The sequence below is a fragment of the Physella acuta genome, unplaced genomic scaffold, assembly GCF_028476545.2.
Source record: "Physella acuta isolate Inbredline_101_S28 unplaced genomic scaffold, ASM2847654v3 ptg000006l, whole genome shotgun sequence".
Taxonomy (NCBI): Eukaryota; Metazoa; Mollusca; class Gastropoda; family Physidae; genus Physella; species Physella acuta.
Window position 1 is genome coordinate 305,966 of NW_026731526.1, and position 20,090 is coordinate 326,055.

The following is a 20,090-nucleotide window of genomic DNA, read 5'->3' on the forward strand; positions in this document are numbered from 1 at the left end:
GTCTGAATAAAGTTTGCTTAAACGAAATAACTATCTTTTATAATTAAAATATGCATACGTGTATACCTTTGGTATCCATTTTATGTAAAGACTAAAAATAACCATCTATGAAATATCGATTTTGTTATATTTTCACTTATCCTTGCTACAATCCTTTTTACTAATCCTTTTCTTATTCCTATCCCAATCCCTTATTCTATTTATATGTTTGTCAATGTAAATTAGAGATAGGCTTGTTGCTGTAAATTATGTTACGGACTCGAGACTTTTCGGTTTAGTAACCATGAGCTTTTACCGACTCGACCACGCCGACCCCCTGGTTTTAGTCAAAAGTTATGTTCATTGTCATAACTAGTTGAACGCTCAACGTATACACCATGGTACACACAATTACAATGTCTACGTTGTATAATATTGTTGTTCCACATATCTATAGTTCTATATGAAATATTTTAATTAAAAATTATGAAGGTACAACATCTGTTTAATTATATCCGTAGAAAATCAATATAGAATATATGTTTGAATAAGGATCAACATTTTTACTGCAATAATTGTACAAATGAAACATGGGCAGAGCAATTTATGAAAAAAGCAATGTTTGTTTAATTCTAATAAAAAAAATAATTAAAGTCTGAATAAAGTTTGCTTAAACGAAATAACTATCTTTTATAATTAAAATATGCATACGTGTATACCTTTGGTATCCATTTTATGTAAAGACTAAAAATAACCATCTATGAAATATCGATTTTGTTATATTTTCACTTATCCTTGCTACAATCCTTTTTACTAATCCTTTTCTTATTCCTATCCCAATCCCTTATTCTATTTATATGTTTGTCAATGTAAATTAGAGATAGGCTTGTTGCTGTAAATTATGTAGGTGCTTGTATATAATTTGTGTATTTTTATTGGCTATGTTTTTATGTGTTTGTCAATGTAAATTAGAGAGTGCTTTTGCCTCTGTAAATTATAGAAGTATTTGTTTATTTTTTTGTATGTTTATTTAGTAGTGCGTTAGTGTAGGTTTGTTTAGATATGTGTTACGTATTTGTCAATGTAAATTAAAGAAGGTTTTTTTTATAAATTTTAGATGTGTTTGTTTATGTCTTGATAACGTTTTGTAAGTGGTAGTTAGAAATGTTTTATAAATATTTTGTTAGATATGTGTTGTTTTTTTCTGCGATTTAACTGTATTTAACTATATCACTAAAAGCTAAATCATTTACATCAAGCAGATGTCTTTTAAAAAAAAGAAGAAAAGAAGCCAATTTTGTATACCCAACAAAAGTAGGCCATTACCACCACACAGACAATTTATCTATGAACCCTCGGCCGAAAATGAAACGCACGTAACTAAGAAAACTTAACCCCTCATTTAGGGGGCAAGAAATTTAATCTCATTCGCCTCTTAATGCCCCTCCCTGACATGAGTAAAATGTAATTCAAAAGATAGGACAACCAAATAGAAACACAGCGTGTTAGAAGTTGTCTGGTATTTGCTACATCTACTCCTCCACACAAACACAAGTATACCAACGTTACGATAAACGACTACACATCAACCAACAACAAAAAGTAACTACAGTGTAATACTACTGAAAATTAAGTATAGTTGTCTGGTATTTGCTACATCTACTCCTCCACACAAACACAAGTATACCAACGTTACGATAAACGACTACACATCAACCAACAACAAAAAGTAACTACAGTGTAATACTAGTAAAAATTAAGTATTGTTGTATAACTTTGCGACATCTGTCTCAGTCTTCTGATGCTCGATGTAGCTCTGCATCAAATGACTTTCTTTGGTTTCCCCCACTTCGTTCTCTTGGCACAGTGCCTGGCATTATTGTTTGAACGAGCCCGTCAGTTCTCTTTCTTGTTTTCACTAAGCTCATTAATCTCTCAATAGGATTCATCGCAGTAGTGATCTTTTTGCGAAATTTTTCATTAATTATGTCGTCTCTGAATCAGATACCTAGGACATCTCATTACCAGGGCCTAGATACTTCTTCCGAGGTATGCGTGGGGGTCCATGCCTCGCATCCATACAGCAAGACAGCGATGACAATAGAGTTTATTTTTGTCAAGTCAAACGCTTCTTAATTTCCTGAGTGCTTTTGTCCTTGATATGTGTTTCTAATGACAAAACCTGGGGATAAAATGTAATAAATATGATACTTCTATCTCTTACATTATTATTTAACGATGACACTGAAGAGTTAGATTATCTGGAGTCGACTATTTCGTTTTACAATAGTTGGCATTTAGAACAATTCTTACCTACAATATCGTGCGTTAAAGACTTTGTTTAATTGTATATTTCCTTTAACTAATTTTATTTTTCGATGAAAAGTAAGAGGCACTATGTTATATGTTATTATCCCTGTATTTGCACTGTGTTTATACCAAAACAGCTTTTCCCGATAAAATATACATTTTAGAAAGTTGAGCTTAAGGGGAGAAGCAGTTCCACCACAAGCTTGTTTAAGACCAGACTGTCTGGTATAATCTGATTAAAAAATTGACATTTAATTATTATATACCGAGTTGCATTCATATACTATTTCAAAATTATAGCTAATTTATAGCTATAAAATATCCTATCGACTGACCTACTTTCTTTTACCGTCGTCATGGTAATGATGGCTGCGGACGATACCGTGATTCCATTTTTTAACAATGTTAAGCATAAATATAATTATAATCATATATTAAGTAGAAGTAGAAGTAGTAGTAGAAGTAGAAGTAGAAGAAGTAGAAGTAGAAGCAAAAGCAAAATCAAAAGCAAACGCAAAAGCAAAAGGAAAAGCGGACCCGGAAATGGAACAGGAAATGGAAATGGATTTTTACTTTCTCGTATATACGAAGTATAGAGAAAGTATTGTAATCGTGCACAAAAATCACTTGAAATTTAACAATTTTCACCGTATTACACCTCAGTCCTTCTTCACATTCGAAGTATAGAGGACTTATTTTAATCGGGCAAAAATTATCAATCCAGATTTATTAAAATTAAGAGGTTTTATGCGTAATCCAGTCTGAAAAACTGGGCTTTGCAATTCTGTCCGTATGTCTGTGTGTCTGTCTGTCTGTGTGTGTGTCTGTGTGTAAACACGATAACTTGAGTACCGTTACAGCTAGGTTGCTGAAATTTCATATATAAGTATTTTATCAAAATCGTAGATCCGTATCAACGTTTGAGCGATTTCCGATAACCAAAAGAGGTACTTTTTCTACTTTGAATTTTTCAAAAGCCTATAACTTGAGTACTATTTCAGATAGATAAATGAAATTTCACATGTGAGTAAAAGATTTATTTCTCTACCATCTGTTAAATTTTGAGTAATTTCCATTTTCTGGAAGAAGTAATTTACGCTATTTTCGATTTCTCAAAAAACTAATGTAAATTTTTAAAGTACTAATAATATTGCGCACTAGTATGCACTTTTTTATTTGGCGTTCACTTGGTGTGCAATTCTTTTGTCTACGAGATTTTATTCTATTTTAAAAAATTTCAGTGATTAAAAATGGATTAAAAAGTATGTCTATATCCCGAGTTGCCGTCCCCCGTAGTGTTATATAAGAATATTCGAGAAAGTTTAGGGGAGATCTCTCCCGGTTTGTTTTATAAGCTTTTATGTAACTCATTGTCTCTGTCCTCCGTCTAAATCGAAACGCCCGAGCAAAAAATTCGGACACTTCTACCTGACAGATGCGGCTCAACGTTGGCACGTGGGTCAAGACATGAAGTCAATGCAACATGACATTCATTTTGACTGAATTGGTAGCCAAATTATTTTTTTTATGAATTAAGTCACGTTAGTATCCGTCGGATACCTTTACTAATATTTTGGAAGAGACACACCCTTTTCTTTATAGTTATTAAAATAGTAGTGTATAATTTATTTTCTCCTTTTTAGTGCAGTATTACATAAAAGCATGCTATCAAAACGTTTTGTATTAAATTATTTTACAATCTTTTATTGAAAGCTTTTATTTAACACACTGTCTCTGTCTGTCTGTCTTCAGTTTGTCTAGATTGAAACGCCCGAGCAAAAATTCGGACACTTCTAACTGACGGATACGGTTCAAAGTTGGCACATGGGTCAAGACAATGCAATCTGACATTAAAATTGACTTAATTAAGTTTTTATGAATTTATCAAAATTTTGTCCAAATTAGTAGGCTGTATCATCAAACTATTCCGCACTATTATACACATGTGATCACGTTCATTAGGTGCGCAATGGTTTTTAGTCATACAACTCTATTGAAAATTAAAAAAAAATAAAGTACTGAAAATTAGTAAATAAATAAACTTCTTAAAATATACTATACTACGAGAAAAATGGCCCGTTGAGGAAGGGTACAACGGGCGCTAGGTTGATAGTGCTGTCTATTTTCTCGGTACTTTAATTTATACAAAATATAGTCATAGGCATATCCCTAAACCATGCACCTAATCTCATTCATGACAAAAGTCGCATTTAGAGTTTCTTTCAGGCAACTCTACTTGGGAGGAGGGGGCTTCGCCCCCCCCTCCCCCCCCCCCACACACACTCCAAAATATGTCTACCGTCCCATTCAACGAAATATAATTATATACTTTTTCAAGTGTCCGCACCCTCCCAGAAAATTCTACCCCCGCCCCCGAAAATTTCAAGTACCCCCACCCCTCTCCGAGGAGGAAAAATTCTGAAAGAAACACTGGTCGCATTTGTAGATCATACAAACTAAAGGAAGAACCCGGGCGGGGCTTCGCCCCTACCAGAAGAGATGCCAAAAAAACAACTGTGCACGCTAAACACTTTTTTAGATTAGAAAAAGTTCCTCCCTCCGGGAAGGAAAAAGTCTGAAAGAAACACTGGTGTCGAGCTTAGCCACTACCCGAAGAATTGCATGAAAGAAACAACTTTTTAGATTAGACACATTAATTAGACGGTAATTTTATTGTAGAGTAGAGTATCGATGAAGAAATTTCTTTTGAGTTGGGGAGGGGGGGGGCTCAGACGTTCTTACGCGGGGGTGGGGCTTCGCCCCTACGCGAAGAATTGTATGAATGAAACTCTTCACGCAAACCACTTAGATTAGACAAAATTGCCTTTTTATTCAATGTTTACTCGAAAATCAATGACGTCATATTACTGTGTGCACTCTCCGGCTTGATATTATTTTCTACTATATGACGTCATATTTCACCAGCCGCTTTACTGTGAAAGTTTTTAATTTGCTTGTGTTTTCTCTAGAGCGTTCTTGTCAGACAGATAGATACATAGATAGATAGATAAATAGATACATAGACAGACAGCGAAACTATTATTCTAAATAATACACTAATATTTATATAAACGTAAAGAAAAGCGTGGGTCGCTTCCTAAATATTAGTAAAAGTATCTAAATAATAATAAAGTGTCCCATTCTTTTCCTTATAGTTATATAAATGGTAGTGTATTATTATATATTTTACGAGATTTATTTATTTTCTACTTTTTAGTGCATAATTACAAAAAGCTCGTTATTAAAACCATTTTTCGAATTTTTATCTTGTCTTAAAACTATTCTGATATTAATTCGAAGTTGGAGGCAGAGGTTGGAATGCTAATTACAACTTTTTAAAGTGTACAATATAATTATTTGATCTTGTGGTGAGTGGTAAAGTATGTGTTTAATTGAATCTTTTTTTCTTATCACAATTGTATTTCACTAAAAATTTATTACAAAAGTTATAAATACGCTAAAATTGAAAATGAAATAAGACAAAACAATCTTTAAAATCTTGTTTGTTTATTTACTGCAAAGCATAATCCTGTTTGTTCTTATATGGTTTGTTCCGTAATAAGTAGTGCATTGCTAAAATGGCTAATAATAACAAGAGTAACCAAATTATACATTTTTGAAACGAAATATGATTTTCAATTATTTGGTTTTAATATAGAAGATTCACTCTTTTAGACACAAACTTCAACTATAATCATTTAGCTTATTTTCTCTTAAACATACATTATTCTAAGAAGAATTTTTTTAATTGTCCGTAAAGTTGTGATGAATTGGTGTTTGTATGGGTGTGTGATTGCTCGCTGAGAACAGATGCCCCCATTGACGGACACATTCTGACACGCCTTGTCAAACAGTAAAACATTGTAAAAAAGTATCGATCTTTGTATGTATCGGCTATAAAATATCGGTAGTTGTAAGTGGGAAATGTTTTGCTGTGTTTGAGTTCAACAGATAGCGAGACGACAGGCAAGATTTAACACCTTATAACCACTCCCTCACCAATTAAATCTAAAGTCACAGTTGCGGACACGTGAGTATAAACAATTACAGATACATACACTTATTGTATTTATTACGTGTTTTCTATTTCATATTTCGTTACAAGATACTTGACATCTTGAACTCGTGACAAATCAGGTTACCTCACCCTGTGCCACGAGACCCAGTATCACCACTGGGTTACCTCACCCTGTGCCACGAGACCCGTATCACCAATGGGTTACCTCACCCTGTGCCAGTAGACCCAGTATCACCACTGGGTTACCTCACCCTGTGCCACGAGACCCAGTATCACCACTGGGTTACCTCACCCTGTGCCACGAGACCCAGTATCACCACTGGGTTACCTCACCCTGTGCCACGAGTCCCGGTATCACCACTGGGTTACCTCACCCTGTGCCACGAGACCCAGTATCACCAATAGGTTTGACGTAAAAAATCTAGACTTCTCTCATAATGCAATGATTTGCTTTCCAATCCGTGACTCCATACAACTTAGTCGTGCGGTTCCGTTTCGTTCTACATGCTAGTAAAACTCTGATACAGGGGCTAAAAACTAGTATAAACCTAACCTGTACTAACCTTGGAGATCTGTACGAAACTGAGGCAATCACACACGTACTTGGACGTACGCCTGGCTAGATCCTCCCCCCCCCCATGGCTTCGCCACCGAACGTCAGGCCAAACCACCCACGAGCCTACTTGGTCAGGGTAGTTCTCCGGGCTTCTGGTTCTATTAGGACTCGGTTATTCTATAGCCTCTTTCTTTAACCTAACCGTGGTCCGCCTCGTGGTAGAAGGAAAGGACAACAGCTTCTCTTACGAGGGCGCCTACCTCCCTAATTTAAACCCAGATTTTTATAGAAGTACTTGTCCACGTCGGAAATCCCACTTATATGCTCCTGTCTATGCTGGGCTAAGGCTGGGCATTCAACAATGACATGCTCCATTGACTCTATGGCATCGCTGCAGTGCCGACATTAGTCATCGTGGCCAATTTTCTGACCGTTTTTTTTTTGCACGATTACAAGACTTTCTCTATACTTCTTATATACGAGAAAGTAAAAAGTTAGTTTCGTTAAAACCCGCTCTACAAATTTTATCCAAGATGGTTTGGAAGAGTGTGTGTGTGGGTGGGTGGGGGGGGGGGGCGCTTTTTCGCGAACAAAAATCGCAAGTTTTTGTACTGGATTTGTGAGTAGATAACTCTTTTAACACTTAGTAAAGAAACCAAGTGTATTAACGCGTAATGTACAATTTCACAAGCCAGTTTTGTTAAGACTAGTTCTTTGTAAGATTCTTGCGATTCTCTCAAATTCAACGTGAGAGATCAGATACTTTTGATTGATTCCATTACATCTTGCCTGGATCACTGTATTAAAGATAAATAAATATAACGGATTCTTGAATAGCTATCTGATCAGTAAAATGGCATACGGTCGGAGCGAGTGGGCGGAAGACGATACTCTTGTCGGAATTTTAAGAGCTAAAAACATAAGTAGAAAAGATAATTTTTTATTGCTTGTTTTTTATAACAAGTCCAAATACTTCAATTTTTACATAGTTCAGTCCACTAGACCTACTAAACGATGTAACAAAAAAGATACAAAACGACACCAGCTGATGCTTTGTCACTTTTTTCACCCTAACTGATGATTTAAAACTATAATACGCTATTATCGAAATTGATCAAAAGACACAACCAAAAGTAGGCTAAATAAGCTTGCATTCTAAAGCAGTGGTTCTTAACCTTTTTTGGAGGAATCAAACCCTACCAGTTTCATATGCGTCTTCACGTGTCGGGTGTGTGTCTTGACCTCCGCCGAAGCTCTGAGACTAACATACCGAACTTCTTGGAGACAAAGTTGTACCTTAAACACAAACATGCAGGACGAAATTTTTTTCTCTCGGTGTGATAGGCGCTTCTTTCATGATGCGTATATCGCCATCCCCTCCCCTTTTTTCACTGAATGCCTCTCTTTTCCCTCTACGCCCTCGAATTTTTTACCCAAACTCCTATTTCTTGTCAATCGCCTCCCCGTTTTTTCTTACCCCCCCCCCCCTACACACACACACGCCTTGCGTATCCACCGCCTTTTCAAACCCAGGTTAATTGATAAAATACACAATAACTCTATCAATCCTATTTACTACTTTACTAGTGAGATCTAAACACGAAAACTACATGGAGACCTTGAAAGTTTGTATGCTGGTCGTGATCTTCTTATTGGCTGTGGGTGAATGCCGGATCGATGAGAAAAACCAACCTGAAAAAAAACAATTGTACAATGACCAAAACATCCAAGGTAAATCTAGTTTACTATTTTAAACAAAATTTAATACATAAGAAATTACAGAACACAGTAATGATCACTATATGATTATATATCCACAGATAAGCCATTATCGACCAGAAACACGGATCCTTACAACATTTGCAGTGGTAAAACATCGGTAAGCCTATCTGTGGTACGGGTTTGTTGATCATAAAGGAGACAGAATGGGCACTTTTTACGTATCTCAGGTCAAGTACACAAGTCACTGATTTTTAATGGTTCTCGCTTACTTAGACGTCAGTAGTGTATATCTTTAGACGTCAGTGAGTAATGTATACCTTAAGACGTCAGTAGCGTATACTTTTAAATGTCAGTCGCGTGTACCTTTAGAGGTCTGTAGTGTATACCGTTAGACGTCAGTAGTGTATACCTTTATACATCAGTACTGTATACGTTTAACGTCAGTAGTGTATACTTTAAGACGAAAGTTGTCTATACGTTTATACGTTAGTAGTGTATACCTTTAGACGTCAGTAATGTATAACTTTAGATGTCTGACGTCGCGCTGTTGACTGCTAAAGTCAGTAGATTACACCTTTCGAGGTCATGCTGTAGATTGATGACGTCACTGCTAGTCGCCTTATGACGTCACATATTGTCAGATAGTTTGAGCGCAGCTTTAATCTAGAGACGAAAACTGAGCGACCATTGTTCTCTAAACTAGAGCTCCGTCACGGTCGATATAAAGATAGCTGTAATCGATTGTTTGGCTTCATTGCAGGACGATTGCCTCCGTCTTTATTCAAAACTCTACAAGAAGTTACTCCAGGAGGGTTCGGCGGAGACAATACAGGGTGCATGGAACACGGTCGGAAAAAGATAGAACCCTCTGTCGACGTTATCGAGTTCCCTCAGAGAGGATGAGGCAGACGATGACGTCACATACTGACCTTTCCATGACGTCATGAGCATTGGGCGTTAATGATTTATTTTTCATTAAATATTGCTCAAATTATTTTTGACTACTATTTTTAAAGTGTCTTTGGCTGATGTTCTTGAGTGGTCTATTAGAAATGCAATGAGTCGAGAGTTTACTGTTCAGATTTTTAAGGTTGCTACTGCGTGGCACGGTGCCCTATAGAGCAAAATGCCCTTCCAACTATGACGCCCTGTCAATAATTAAGTAATTAAATTGGGCCTACTGATCAGTTTTGAGTCAAACTTTGATCAAGATGACAGGGAACCGAGATCAAGATATTGGATTATATGACTAAGCAGCTCCGATATACCCACTGTGAGCTGTGTAAGACATTTAAAATATTGGTCTATTACAGGCAGTAAAAAGCTACACAATCCGACAAATTAAATAGCAATGTCATTACCTTACTAATAAGCCACAATGTTTCTTCATAATTGAATCAGAATACCTGATAACTATCACATTTCAACTATTTGTTGCGTTTCGTGGTTCGCACCGATAAACCAATGGCCCTAATAAAACGGGTAAAGACATGAATTAACTCGCCTCCTCTGTCATCAGTCTTTCTGTCTAGATCGAAACGTCGGAGTGAAAATTCGGACACTTCTTCTTGACCGATACGATTCACATTTGGCACGTGGGTCAAGATATGAAGACAATGCAATCTGAAATTATATTTGACTTAATTGGATGCCTAATTAATTTTTTATGAATTAATTAAAATTTGGACCGAATTAGTAGGCATGTCTATCCAACCACACCACACGCGTCATCACGTTTAATAGCTGCGCCATCACGTTCAGTAGGCGCGCAATGGTTTTTAGTCATGTAACTCTATTGTAAATAAAACATGTAAAGTACTGAAAACAAATTCAAAAATAAGTTTTTAATAACAAGCTTTTATGTAATAATGCACTAAAAAGTAGAAAATAAATTATAGACTACTACACATACTTTTTGCTGTTCACTTGGTGCGCAATTCTTTTTTCTGCGAGATTCTATTCTATTTTTAAAAGTATTAGAATTTAAAAATTGATTAAAGATCAATCATATCTATATCCAAAGTTGACATCCCATGTAGTGTTATATAAGAATATTCGAGAAAGTTTAGGGGAGATCACTCCCGCTTTATTTTTATAGTCATACTATTACTTAGCATGCTTATACCACACATTGTATGTGTTGAAGCGAGTTCATTAAAACAAGAATATGAGGACATGTTTACAATTTGCCTCCAGACAGCTGCAAGAGCCCCCACTGTTTCTTGTGCGCCAACAAGAAATGCGTCAGAACAAGAAATGTTTGTGACGGTGTCGATACTTGTAAAGACGGCGGGTCAGATGAAAAACACTGTGGTAAATATCAAAAGTCACTCGTTTTGCGTGCTCTCTGTGTTGTGTTTAAAAATTCAACGATATAGACATTAAAGGAACTCCGGAAAAAAACTGATGTTTTAAAGTATTTAAAATGGTATGGATTATTAATTTGTTCTTATATGCAATACCCATGACAAAAAAAATTAATGAATGGCGAAATTACATTAAAAAATGTAGCTTTGCAATCTTGGGAAAAATAACACTTTTCTCTACATGAACTTTATACAAAATGTACTTTGATTCTGTTAAATCTGTGCTTTGATTAATGTAAAGGTATTATAAATAGTGCTAGTATTTGTCATTATTAATAGTTTTAATTATTAAGTTATTTTAAAGTTATTTTTCATCTCGACGTTTCGAAATATAAAATAGGTTTTAAAAAAAACACAATGTTTAAAAATATCGGTCTAACCCCCCCCCCCCCCCCCCCAACATACACACCCACCCCAGACACCTGTGATCATCCTGATAGATTCAAGTGCAGGAACGGGCTTTGCAAACACTCAGTATACCGTTGTGATGGCGCGGATCACTGTGGTGACAGATCAGACGAAGAAAACTGTAGTAAGTTTGACCAAACACCTAACCTGGGGCTTGCTAAAGGGGTGATGTAGATTAACTTATAGTATTTGATATTTTATTTTTGAAAAATATGACTGGCAACCAATATATATATAATTCTCTTCATGGCGACCATGCGAGACACCACGTAAACGCACGCCGTTACTGCCCCGCTCCATATACATATAGCTACCAACCCCCACCCCCACCATTCTGGTGAGCTAAGGTTCACCCCGAATGTTTACAATCGTCGAATTATTAGGGGCAGATAATTTAGCTTTTAAATGATTTGAAACTAAGGAGATAAAAGAAGTTCTGCTTGATCTTTTCATTGTCGTCCGTAAACTGTCGTCTCGGACGGCTGTTTTCACGGTGGCGGGGAGGGGGGGGGGAGTGGAAGTTAGGGTAGTGTCGAATTCACTAACTATGAAGTACTGAAAATTAGAAAATAAAAAAACTAAGTAGCGGCGTATGATACGCCGCGGGTCAGCTCGTATTTTTAAAATCAGTAAGTGTAAAGAGATGAAATAATCATAGTATTTGTTGTATATGGTCTGCTAAAATAAACTTTTCAATATTTTAAAGAAATATAATTAATATAGTTATTAAAACGACTGAACATAGTGGGATGTATTATTTAAACAGTTTTTGCCTTCACAGCGTCTAATCTCATCTTACAAGGCGTAAATGAAATATTCTTTAAAAAATTCTCTGTCCAAATTGACTTTAGAGAATTAATTGACAATTATTTGAATAGATGTAATAATACATCGTTCAATTTTTATTTTTATTTTTAAGTCAAAAAAGTATTTTCTTAAATAGCTTTCAACGTGTATGTGTAATTATTATAATATCTAAACGGAATAAACTATTGTCAACTATTCTTTGTTGATAACTTTTGTAAAAATCTAATCCGTTAATGTAAACTTGATTATATTTGGGAAAAGATTAATTGTAACAAATCATAAAAATGATTTTTAATATAAAATATTATTTTGAAGAGATAATTTTTAGACTCTGTTATGTTTGTTATAATAAATAGATGTTTTAAAACTTCTTTAATTTGCACTTAAGCCAGCTGTAAAGGTTCCAAAGTATTTAAGTGTACCAACGATGAATGCATCATCCAACTCTTAAAGTGTAACGGAATCAAAAATTGTAAAGACGGATCAGATGAAGTAAATTGTTGTACGTATGCTTTTTTCACAAAATTTTGACGTGCATCAACGTTTGGAAAACGTGCTTTACTTACTTACGAATAGCTTGTATTTATTGAATTCAGTATAAGTTAATCGAAATTTTCAGTCAATAACATTTGTTTTATTAAATGTGTATCTAGCTACTTGTAAAAGACCTAATGGTTTTGAATGTCCTGGACATAAATGCACACACATAGATAATAAATGCGATAGCGTTGATGACTGTGGTGACAGATCAGATGAAACCAACTGTAGTAAGTTTGACAATAGAATCATTCTCGTGTTTTCAAGTATGTGTAGATACTGATCAATACAATCAGCCATTCATATATGTATATATATATATATATATATATATATATATATATATATATATATATATATATATATATATATATATATTTGTATATTTGTATATATGTATATATATATTTCAGCCTGTATATAAATACATTATATATATATATATATATATATATATATATATATATATATATATATATATATTTGTATATTTGTATATATGTATATATATATATCAGCCTGTATATAAATACATTATATATATATATATATATATATATATATATATATATATATATATATATATATATATATATATATATATATATATATATATATATATGTTTACGTTAAAAATTAAATTTAAACATGGGTATTAATTGCCTGAACGAATCCTAGCCGATACGGCTCGTACATATCGATTTCTAATAAGCTAAAAATATATAGGTATAAATCAGTGAAGCAAGTACGCTAATACAAATGTTATAAAAATGATTATAGATAGATTTTAGTTTTTGGTTCCTTATTTTTGTGTTTAATGTATTGAAAATACGCTGTCAGAAAATGCCTGAATTTGTATGCATGCCCTAATTGTTGACTTCTCCTACCAGAATCTTGTAAAGGTACTGAGAGCTTCCATTGTTTAAACAATGTTTGTATAGCCAACAAGTTAAGATGTAACACACATAATGATTGTGGCGATTTATCGGATGAAGAAAACTGCGGTAAGTTCGAGATTTCATTTATTTATAAGAAATGTGTACAGCGACTTATTAAGATAATATTTCATATAATTATAAAACATTCAGTATCTAGAAAATTATAACTTTCAGTAAATAGGGAGTAGTTTTTTTTAAACTAATACGTTTTAAGTTGTGCCATCATTTAGTGAAAGATAATTAATTAGTCAAATCACTGCAAGATCCCCTCCATTAGTCTAAATGTATGTAGGAAATTGTGTGCTTGCCATCTAGATCGTATTAAAGTTTGTATGAATGTTTTCGAACGTTTAAATTGAAAGCAAATAAGAAATAGACTGACGCTGATTACAAGAAAAACAAAGATCAAAAGAGGCATACCAATAAGGAAGAAATACCCAGAGTTTCTTCCAGTCAAGTCTTACACAAACGGCCTTTGTATACAATGATTCTGCAAAAATATTCTCATTCTTAAAACGCTAAGTTATACATACACAAACGCAACTGGTTTCCATTAGAAACTATACATTAATTTCCTCGGTATTTTGTGAGCTACCGAGTCGTTTTATTTCCAATAATAAAATTGACCTCGGCGATGGACAAAAGTAAGAAAGATAACAATCCAATAAATAATTACATAATGTTCAAGCAAGTGACACATTTTTAGATGCAAAATTTTATTTAAACCAAACATCTGACAACCGGAAAAATAATGTATTTATGTTCAGTGTTTCTTCCAGACTTTTTTCTCCGGGGTGGCACTTGAAATTTTAGGGGGGGGGGGGTCGGACACTGTTAAAATATATATTTTTTCTATATAAATTCTATTTCGTACGGGGCGGTAGACTTTCTTCGAAAGACTTTCCCCCCGAAGAGATGCCTGGAAGAAACTCTGTCTATATTTAGCTTTTAAGTTGAGGCTTTTAGTATTCTACAGAATTGTTATTGAATTATGTTGTGTACTTTTACTTTGTAATAGAAAATAAAAATTAAAAAGACACAATTAGTGATAAGCTATAAGTTTTATTGTATAATAATCATCTTTTCCATTTTGTGTACAAGACGTTGGTAAAATGAAGTAGAGTTGTTTCTGTTTCAGAATCCTCAGATTATGAACGGATAGTGTAGTCAGCATCATGCCCATCATGCCCAGCCGCCATAGCTGGGTGGACTTAGGGACGTCTACTGACTAGAGCCTGGATTTGAACTCGAAACTTTCAGGTTATCAGCCTGGCTCTCTACCACTAGGCCACGCCGTCCCATTAGTAACTTATAAATATTTAATTACTTGAGGCTTATTTACCCCCACATAGATGTGTTACTACAATAAAATGTAATTGACTTTTGCCACTAGTATCTTGCGTCGAACCGCTTTCCTTCAAGTGTACCAGCGGTTTTTGCATCAATCAAACGAAAGTTTGTAACCACATAGATGACTGTGGCGACTTTTCTGATGAGTTTAATGATAAATGTAGTAAGTATGAAAAGACTTACGTTTTCTGTTCGCAGCAAACTAAATATACCGGGAGTGATCTCCCCTAAACTTTCTTGAATATTCTTATTTAAAACAACGGTGGGTGGTAACTCGGGATATGGACTTAATTTTTAAACCATTTTTAGTTACCTAAACTTTTTAAAATAGAATAGAATCTCGTAGAAAAAGAATTGCGCACCAAGTGAATGGCAAATAATATATGTACAATAGTGCGGAATATTATTAATACTTGATACATTCATAAGCGAGTTTTTTTTTGGTTGTTTTCTTTTTAAGAAATCGGAAATAGCGTAAATTACTACTTCCGGTCAACGGATATTACTATAACTTTGAATTAGATCTTTTACTTACATGTACAATTTTATTTATCTATCTGGAAGAGTAGTCAAGTTAAAGGCTTATGTAAAACCAAAAGTAGACTAAGTTCCACTTTTGGTTACCGGAAATCGCTGAAAAGTTGTTAAGGAACTACAAATTTGATATAATACTTATATATGAAATTTCATTAACCTAGCTGTAATTGTACTCACACATACACACATATACACACACACAAACATATGTACAGAATTACAAAGCCCAGTTTTTCCGACTCGATTACGCATAGAAAGCTGAAATTTTGATAAATCTGCATTTATTATTTTTGCCCGATTAAAATAAGTCCCCTATACTCCGTATATGATGAAGTACTGAGGTGTACAACGATGAAAACTGTCGACATTTCATGTGATTTTTGTGCACGATTACAATACTTCCTCAGCGTTAGACAGGTGTGTTGGTGCTATGTTAGAAGTTGTAATATTTTTTTATAGGGATGTCAATTGATCACAGCAAAAATGCCATAATGCAACGCAGTGACGGCTCATCCGTCATTAGTGTGTGTGTGTATGTGCGTGTGTGCGTGCGTGCGTGCGTGTGTGTGTGTGATGTGGGTGTGTGTGTGTGGTGTGTGTGTGTGTGGTGTGTGTGTGTGTGTGTGATGGACGTATATGTATAAATAAATGTAGAGTTGCAGTTTCATATGCAATTTTGAGAACAGGTATATGCAAATGCACATGCAAATGTATAGGAACAGATCGAGATATAGACTTAGTTATCTAAGATGCGTTTGATTCCAATAAACTCATTACCAGAACATTGCAAGCCTTCCAAAGAGTTCAAGTGCAATAGCGCAGAGTGTATCGACAAGAAACTAAGGTGTAACGGTGTTAAAGATTGCTCTGACTCATCTGATGAAATAAATTGTAGTAAGTATGACAAAACAATGTTCCTGTATAATTTTGTCAGAGTTATACACATGACGTGTTTCAACATGGAATAATACATTCGTAATATTAACCTGGCTGTTAATTATTTAGATCTCATTACAAAACTTTCGCTAACGATAATTTAATATATTCTTGATATCATTTGTATATGGTTTATCTATAAAGCTATTACACATGTATTAATACTAATTTAAAAAAAATTATTATTCAATATTCAGAATAGTGATATGATATTCTAAATAATGAAATATTTAGATATGGATATTTCTAAATGCGCGTTTCCTGTTATAGTCTAATTTAAAAGACAAATAAAACTGAGAGCTTATTACTAGTATATAAATCTACAATAATTAACTTCAAAACTAGTTTTAGAAAAAAAAAATAAGCTTGTCAATTTTAATTTTAACAATTTTTATAAATAAACTAGCCGTTCCGACCAGGCCCTGCACTGGCCTCTGTGAAAAACCTATCAGTAAAGGGCCGTGTTTATTTAGCAGCATATACCCGGTATGGGCGTTTGACAAATGAAGACATAACCCGAAACCCAACTGTAATTTTAAACTTAACAATAACCACAACCAACCAAATCCAAAACACAAAATATCAAACGTAAACATAACACAAACACAAACAAAACACAAACGCAAACACAAAAACGAAAGCAAACAATAAAGGAAACAAAAACACAAATGTAAACACAAACTAACGCAATTACAAAAGCAAACACAAACACAAAAGCAAACATAAACGCAAACACAACACAAACACAAATGCAAACACAAACTCAAACGCAAGCAGAATTTTGTTTCTAACACCAAAACAAACTATTAAAAAGTATTTTTGTCCCGCGATGTAATTTTTTTTTTAAAGAAAGGTAAAAGAAAAGTGTAATGAATCAAAAGAAAAAGATGAAAATATAAAAAATAAAGGAAAAAAATTTACACTTTTAAAATTTTTGTGAAGGATGATACATTTTCTTCGAATTTGTTTACTTTACTTGACATTAAATAAAACTTGTTTTACAAAACCATCGACATTATTTTTGTAATCCTTAATTTAAATATGTTATGCTTTAAGACTATTAAACTATGGCTGTCAAGTCGAGTTTTTACTATATTCTTCAACTGCGTCTATCCGCTGTCCGTTACATACAGAGCCACAGAAACCATTTGAGCTTTTTTATTAGATAAACCGCTATACGCTTTATTTATTAAATATTGTAGCATTTACCAATAAAATTATAGTTTGATATTATTTGGCTTAAAATGTTTTTTTTATATTTATGATTTAATTACAATTGATTTGCATCACTTGTTGATTAAAAAATATACATATTGACTAACAGATATTACCTTAAAGTAAGTAAGGGTTTAGACACCGGAAAAAAGACGATTTCTAATTATTAACCCTTATTTAATTTATTTATTTGAGTCTATCTAAAATACGGTTACTAAATTAAAGGAACTCTTCTTAAAGTATGGTTGCAATGGCAACGGCAGCCATCTTGGAAAAGTAACTTTTTGTGAAGGTCTCAAGATTTAAAACTAACATATATATTGGTCATATAATCATTAATCATTCATTTACTAACTCTAATAGAGTCAGATGGCTAGTTTTTATAGCAGAAGAACCTCAAAAAGTTTTTCAATTTCCAAAATTTGGTATGTTAAAATACCATAAAAATGTATACTAAATTTAAGAATAACTGATATATGCAAATATTTTATGTTATATACGATACACAAATATATACATATATAAATATTTTATTTTATTTTTTTGAGGAGCCTATACCCTTAAATTATTCCTTTTTTTTTTTACTTTTCTAATGTTAAGTTAAAAATAGATTTAGTCCATGGTTGGCAACAATTTTAGTTGAAATTGAAATCCTCATCAGCGAACTGTACAGACAGCTTCCATTGCGACCAGCATTGTGTTTTAAATAGGCGCATATGTGATGGTGTTCCTGATTGTCAAGACGGAGCAGATGAAAAAAATTGCAGTAAGTCAAAGACATACCATGTATTAAAACGTAATATCATTAGGTACTCTTGATATTACATTTTTGCAAAACATTTTATACGAGTGTTTTATCTTATTAACATTGTAATACTGTTTGGAGATTAAATACAATATATACGGGTGAAATATTTTAAAAAATATGTAGATGATGTCTTGGTTTATATCTTGATGGCGCTGTTTATATCACAAAACACATTTCTTTTAATAAGGTTGTTGTTTTTTATCTGATTTATTTATATTTATTGACGTATTATTAATTAATTTATTGCCGTGGTGTAATCTTATCAAGTAAAGCCCGTATTTAAAAATGGGACGTAGTATTAAAACCGATTTGTGGAGGGCCCCATAGATAATTCGCTAGCTTTAAAACAGGAAAAAAAATGTTAACTACATTTCAGAAAGTTTTATATATGTGTTGTGTCGCCAAATCTTCTCTTATTAAAAAAAATGTAATTACATTATAAACACAGACCGATTTATTAAAGTGAAGACCTATAGCTCTATGGTGTTAATGAATAGAAAATTCAGGAGTGTTTCTGTAAATATACTTCAACCCTTGGTCATTAAATGGCCTTCTTCGAATGACCACGCAATCAGAACTGATGGCGTGAGAAGGTTTGATGTCATCCGATGTGGTAACGCATTTGGTAACCAAATCAGGCAAAATGCAAATCTAAATGCTAATCCAAGTGAACGAAGTTTTGAATTTTATTTTATTTTAAAATTGCATTCACTGCCTAAAGTTGGGTTCGAGAATATTCCACACGCACTTTCTCGACCAATGAAACTACTTAGTAACTTGCTTTACAAACTTTCTTAATTTACTTATTTCTACGCTCTTCACCATTTTGTCTGCAGGTCCAGTAACTCGTGATCCCTGCATTTGTCCCTCTTGTAACTATGCCAACATCGTCGATCGTTGCCGATGCTGCGTTTTCCGGTGGGTCGGGAAACGATCCGATCATCATCCTTTTCCGGTTTCATGATTAACATTGTTTTTCTACATTCGAATACGCTTTTATTTTTTATTTCTCTTCTTTAAATAAAATTGTGGTTATACATTTAAAACATCTACCATATTATTTTCAACAAAAGTCCGTATAAAGTTCTCCATATATCGCTTCTGACGTGATATCCGGCGAAAATATGTTGCGGACAGACAGAGAGAGAGAGAGAGAGAGAGAGAGAGAGAGAGAGAGAGAGAGAGAGAGAGAGAGAGAGAGAGAGAGAGAGAGAGAGAAGTGCAAACGTGGGCTTTTATATATTAGGATAAGCTAACAACACTATTCTTTGCTTTTGCATTTTGAAATAAACAAAGAGAGACAATAAATTGTAGCCTATTTTATTCAACCTTGCACACACTTTTTGTTCCAATTAAGGTCTGTTAATATTTAAATCACTTTAGTATCTATTGGATACCTTTACTAATGTTTAGGAAGATACCCACGCTTTTCTTTATAGTTATTTAAATAGTAGTCTATAATTTATTATACGTCACTCATTTATCACCTCTCTCACCCGAGCATCACATACCTCACCCACATTTCGTCTACCTCACCCACTCATTACTTACACCACCATCTCCTACCTCACCCACACATCATCAAACTCACCCACACATCACC

The 20,090-nt window shown here is 33.9% G+C and overlaps 1 protein-coding gene and 1 long non-coding RNA gene across 2 annotated transcripts; both read left to right on the forward strand.

The window, feature by feature from the left end:
* Positions 1-6,221: 6,221 nt before the first annotated feature.
* On the forward strand, positions 6,222-8,729 carry LOC131939702 (uncharacterized). The gene is made up of 3 exons (XR_009386463.1): positions 6,222-6,319; positions 8,451-8,594; positions 8,684-8,729. It is a non-coding gene; the product is annotated as an uncharacterized LOC131939702 (long non-coding RNA).
* A 2,023-nt stretch (positions 8,730-10,752) lies between these two features.
* LOC131936949 (atrial natriuretic peptide-converting enzyme) lies at positions 10,753-19,451 on the forward strand. The gene is made up of 7 exons (XM_059294131.1): positions 10,753-10,843; positions 12,820-12,933; positions 13,594-13,707; positions 15,035-15,154; positions 16,309-16,422; positions 18,341-18,445; positions 19,324-19,451. Exons 1-7 carry the CDS (start codon positions 10,753-10,755, stop codon positions 19,449-19,451), a joined length of 786 nt encoding a protein of 261 aa, XP_059150114.1.
* The last annotated feature ends 639 nt before the right edge of the window (positions 19,452-20,090 follow it).

What these genes read in the sequence shown, in the direction of transcription:
- LOC131936949 (XM_059294131.1), top strand. Translation starts at nt 10,753, where the DNA reads ATGAGGACATGTTTACAATTTGCCTCCAGACAGCTGCAAGAGCCCCCA. An exon ending in ATCAGATGAAACCAACTGTA is followed by an intron (nt 12,934 to 13,593) that starts GTAAGTTTGACA and finishes TTCTCCTACCAG; the next exon opens with AATCTTGTAAAGGTACTGAG. An exon ending in ATCTGATGAAATAAATTGTA is followed by an intron (nt 16,423 to 18,340) that starts GTAAGTATGACA and finishes AATCCTCATCAG; the next exon opens with CGAACTGTACAGACAGCTTC.